Genomic DNA, 5,569 nt, shown 5'->3' on the forward strand with positions numbered 1-5,569 from the left:
GAACGAAAACAACGATAAATGTAAATCATATGGATGAAAACCATAATTTCTAAAGTACAGAAGCGAAAATAACAATTTTCAACAAACACAGGGACTAAAAGTGTAATTTAATCTAAACCCAGAGAAAATGAAATTCTCAATTTGACAAAACACCCTTTGCTCTTATTTTTATGCCCTCTTTCACAAATATAACCACAAAGCTAAGCTCGTCAATAAAGACAAAAGGATGATAAAATCAACCCAGATGCACTTGTAGGCTGTAGCCACCTGAAGATTCACCTTCTGTAAACGAAACCGACAGTCGTGACTTACCATAAGATCATTCTGTACGAAACCAGAGGTCACCCATCTCCCGAAAAATAAGTCTACCCATGTAATGTAATGTAATGTTTACAAATCTCTCTCACAAATACTACACTGTCATCTATATCTATCTTTCAAATCAAATCAAATCAAATTACCAATTTGCCTACCCTTTCCATCTTTCACACCATACCATAATTACCAATTTGCCCACCCTCAACCCCCAACAAATCTCAATCATCTCCAAGAAAATATAAAGAAAAGGGAACCCAACCATTTGTCATTTCTCCCCCCTCATCATGCCCCATTCTATGCTCCAAGATTTTCTTTACCAATTTTATGCCCCAAAATCCCACTCAAATGCCACTATCAACATCCTAAGCTCTTCAAAATGTCCCTCAGTTTCTCAATAACCATTGTTGGGTTGGCATGAGATCCACCAAGATATATTGGGTGGTATTTGAGACCTTTCCACCGAGAAATTAGTGCAAAATGAGGCCTCCTAAACTCATTCGATATGATCTCCAAGATTTCGGCTTCTGGTGTTGCCGACACTATATGAGTCAGTCCTGCCCCATGAGCACCAACAATAACCGATGCATCTTGGATGGCTCTCACTTGCTCTTTCATTGACATATGCCCGAAAAGCCCGTTGATTAAATTCAATTTGCAGTCTGTATGATTCCATGACCAGCTCTTTAACGCATCAAATACTTCTTGTTCGTTGCTAAGCCTTGATTGAACCTTGCCACCATGGCGGGGATGAGCCAGATAATCCTCACGCCGGACAAAGAGGATGTTATGATTTCGTGTCCCTGATTTCGAATTCTGGTGGTGTCTCTGTAACGGAAGTGCAAATGCAGCTCTAATCATCTCCCCAAATTCTGATATTCGGGCGGTTTTCTTTTCATCTGGGTTCTGCCACAAATCATGGGCAGGTGATCCGTAACAATCGATGTCTTCAGACAGACCCTTGAACATGGCTGTTTCATACCCTAAAGGCGAGAGGATAGCATGACGAAAGCAAACTGGACCGCTGAAATTTTTAGCATATCTTAGACCCGAGAACACAGCTTTCCATGTTTCTTCCAATGGTGTCTGAAATGTCACCAGAAAAGATGGATCAAGAATCTTCTTAAAATTTAGAGAGCCTCCTAAATAGTTCCAGTAACATATATCTTGAACTAAGTTCAATTTACCAAATGAAATGACCGAAAGAACAGAAGTGAGCATCCTTGATAAGCATAAAGAATTAACTAATAGAGATGAAATAAATTGACTTGTAAAAATTCCCAAATTCAAGAAATTTTAGTCTTAAACAAGAACTCAGGGCCTGTTTCTTAGCAACTTAACGAGCTTAAATAATGAGACACACAACTTATTCGGTTGGCTATACATGACCCTTTGGTAGTGGCTTAATGATGTAGAAAGCGAAAAATTCAGTAAGCTTCTAACGGGAGCTTTATGCAGAAAGCCAATTTTTTTCCAAACCTGCCCCTCTCAATCAAAAAACATGTTCATTCCATCTATGAAAAGCCCCTCCGAAACAAATTTTTTCCCAATCTATACAGATAGACAGATTAATCCATACAGACAATTTTATTTATGCAGGACTTAATGGAAAACCAACCAAACAACCCCTCAGAAATGTATACGCTACACCTTATAAGAACTCTTTTGCCTGACCCTTCCACTCTTCTATGCCATCTTGGCCACCAAATTATACGACGTGTTTCACAAAATTTGAACAAGAACATAAACATTCAATATGATCTATGGAATTCTACCAAAGGAGGAAAGAACTAGTTAAAGACATTCAACATGAGGGATATATCCTGAATGATCTCACTGTTATAAATGCCTTAACACCCTGAACCCCAGGCTTCTCTAATTTTCTGCCCTTTTTTCACTACCATAAGGAATTATGGAAAATGTAAGAAACAACATTAACATATGTAGCAAACACAATAACAATTATCCAACTGAGTCAAGATGAGAACCATACCATGCAGTGACCATCTACAAAAACCACTTGAGGTCGGTTTGGCAAGCCAGTAACTCTGGAAGAGACATAGGCACTGTACCAGTCCGTTACTGTGTGAAAAAGGTTTGCATACTCGAAGCGAGTGACCAAAAGTGTTGGCTCCTCAATCCACTATCATGAGAGAGTTTCATATCAATTATTATTCTGCTATATAATAAAATGCGAACATCAGGCAACTTATGCAATCTTTTCCATTCAATATGAAAAGGGTATTTCCCAAGTTAATCCAAACACGGAATGAAATGATATGCATATAAAGAGGTGAAAAAAATATTGACATACTACAATCAGAATCTTATAGAAATGTAAATTAAAATCACCACATTAGAATCAGAATCTAACAACCATGTAAACGAATATTGTGTCATCTTGTATCACTACTTCTCTTTATCCTACTTCTTAATTAACCAAGTTCATCTAAAAACCATATTATTAAAAAATGACCGTCACATTTTCTGGGAGATAATGTTGATACAAGGCCATTGTCTGTGTATGGTTGATGCAACGGGAACCAAATATATCAGCTTTGTCATGGAACATGTTCTAAGAAAAACGTGTTTGGTTCAATGCTTTAAATTTGACATTTTTGAGATTTATACCAAAATAAATTCTATTTAGTTTAATGTTGTTACTATAATTCTATCATTTAACCATTCTTGAAATTGGGAGTATATGTGTTTGTTTATGGTATTCGTAAACTAGCTTGAGGACCGAAGGAGAGTACTTTTGCCAATGGAAGGTGTCTTTCAGTTACCAGGGGTTCTATACTTCTACCAATTGATATCTTTCCAAAAATAATTCAAAGTCCATTTCTTGATTCGTAGATTTGATTTTTGGAAACACTCATAACTAGTTAATGTTATAACATAATAACATGGAGGGAGTTTCAAATATAAACCTTCGAATTCTTACAAACCATACAAACCAATCTTAACCGTTCATCTAACCTAATGAATATCAAGTTCCATAAATATTTCTATTGTTTCCTAATCTAAATAATGAATGAACTATATCATCTTCCATAAATATATCAATTAGTTCTACAATTCTAAGTGATGATCATGGTTTGTTTGGTTTGTAAGAATTAAATGGTTCGGATTTTAATCTCTCTCTAGGAATATAAACAGATATAAGTGATTGGTATACTTCATATTCACAACCTCAAAGCATTTTGTAATTCAATCAAACGTATATCATATATGGAAAATAACCAATTGAATTAGACTGGATTCTGCATAACATGTTCATAATCATATCACCATAATCCTCATAGCCCAAGGAAGAAAGCTCATAAGTTGATTTAACAAAATCAAATCCCAAAAACTAGATAATGGTGTCTCAGATTACAAGCAAATTTGTTTGATCACTTCAGATGGATGAAATCATGCAAGATCACAACAGAATTCAGATTTACAGATATGGAAATAACTTGAGGATCCTCTGATCTCCATTAATAAACAATAACCTCCCGTATTTAAGATCTGATTTGCGTAATCAATAGAAGATTATACGAATACGATGTAATATAATAAACAATTTTCGGTTTGTGCTATAGCAATTAATGATCAAGGAGTTCATTAATGGAGGATGAAATTTCAGTTACAAGCTAACCTGAGAGCATTCGAATTCATTGGCGCCAATTAACTGAATCGACTCGATCAACTCTCGCATAGTATGCCTAGAGATCTGTCCTTTCTGTAAAAACTCATTCAAAAAACCCTCATCAGCAAGCTTCTTACCGACGCTCTTCGATTTCTCACCAACTTCCAAATCGAAAGCTCCAGATTCAAACTCCGGCAACTCTTCCTCCTCACCTCGCCCAATCACACTCTCCAATTCCTCTCCACCAATCGACATCTTAATCTTATCAGGATGCATCCGCATCCTCCCGCCTTCACATATGGAACTCCGCAATGTCTGACTATAAAAACACCTAAACCATCCTCCTCCGCCTCCACCTTTCCCAGATTTCCGATAAATCTCCGGCGAGGGCTTGAGCAGATGAAGAGAGCGAGTGAACCCATTACCAAAATAGGCTTCACAAGATGTAAAGGGGGTGTTAGGGGTTAAAGACCATGGAAGGTAAGAGGGCAAAATAGGCCATGGTTTATTGGAATTAGGCAAAGAAACCAGAGCTGTGTGATGAGGAAAAGAGGAACGGAAATGGTGAGGGTTTGGGGTTGAAGATGAAGGACGGCGGAAGTAATCAGGGTGAGACGAAAAATAGAGATAAAGGGTAATGGAATTGAGAATGAATAGAGAGATGAGGAGTTTTAGGGATTTGGTGTTCATCTTCATCACTTTGTTGAAGTCTCCTCCACGTCTTTGCTACCAGTTGCAGGTGCCTTTCATCACAATACTTCCATTTTCCATATATACCATTTAATTCTTATTTCTAGTTTTTGTTTACCAAAAACTTTATTCACAAGTTAATAAACACTAAAATCACATGTGATTTGTGCAATCGTAGGTTTTTATATTAGAACTACGGTTGTTGAGTTTTATGTATGTTATTAATGTGATAAACTAAAAATGACTTGACAAGAAAAAGTACAAAAAATGGGTCCTCCTTTGGAGATGTTCTAAGGGCATCTTCAGTGCATGACATTCTACCAGAGTGTCATGGACTGCCACATCAACATTTCACTCACCATACAACTCTATTATTTTATACCTACACTCCATAACACTCCAATGAGTTTAATGGATTTCCACATCATATATATATAGGTGGAGGTTCAAACGAGAACCCCTGTGATTTACGAAAACGCGAGAATAACTCAATAACCACAAACTTTTTTAATTAATAAATTAACTTTTATTATATATAAATAATTTAATAAGGGCAGTAATGTAATTAAGTAATTTTTATAATTTTTATTTTATTTTTAATTAACCATGTTTATCTTCACGTTTCCACGTCTTCTTCTCCTTCATTGATAACGTCTTCTTCTCGTTCATTCACGCGTCTCCAAATCACACCCATATCACACCAAATTGGTAGTCGAATTTTTAAGTTAACCCTAGCCGAACGAAATCCTTGTGATAATTGTGTGATAATCACATGATTATCACACCCAAATCACACCAAATCATGTTGATATRAGCGATAATGTGATAATTGTATGATAATCACATGATTATCACACCCATATCACACCAAATCGTGTGGATGTAAGCGATAGTGTGATAATTGTGTGATAATCACATGATTATCACACC

The 5,569-nt window shown here is 36.3% G+C and overlaps 1 protein-coding gene across 1 annotated transcript; it reads right to left on the minus strand.

The window, feature by feature from the left end:
* Positions 1 to 4,683, minus strand: LOC112505019 (beta-(1,2)-xylosyltransferase-like). The gene is made up of 3 exons (XM_025108968.1): positions 3,959 to 4,683; positions 2,309 to 2,458; positions 1 to 1,401 (listed from the first exon to the last, which is right to left on the minus strand). The coding sequence occupies exons 1-3, from the start codon at positions 4,643 to 4,645 to the stop codon at positions 673 to 675; spliced, it is 1,566 nt and encodes a 521-aa protein (XP_024964736.1). The 5' UTR covers positions 4,646 to 4,683; the 3' UTR covers positions 1 to 672.
* Positions 4,684 to 5,569: the final 886 nt, after the last annotated feature.

Source organism: Cynara cardunculus, assembly GCF_001531365.2.
Source record: "Cynara cardunculus var. scolymus isolate 2C chromosome LG 2, CcrdV1, whole genome shotgun sequence".
NCBI lineage: Eukaryota > Viridiplantae > Streptophyta > Magnoliopsida > Asterales > Asteraceae > Cynara > Cynara cardunculus.

Bases quoted from the DNA above. Each gene is read 5' to 3' on its own strand.
- LOC112505019 (XM_025108968.1), bottom strand. From the start codon at position 4,645: ATGAAGATGAACACCAAATCCCTAAAACTCCTCATCTCTCTATTCATT. The intron at 2,459-3,958 runs GTTAGCTTGTAA...CTCTCATGATAG, and splicing joins ATGAATTCGAATGCTCTCAG to TGGATTGAGGAGCCAACACT. The intron at 1,402-2,308 runs GTATGGTTCTCA...GTGACATTTCAG, and splicing joins TTGTAGATGGTCACTGCATG to ACACCATTGGAAGAAACATG.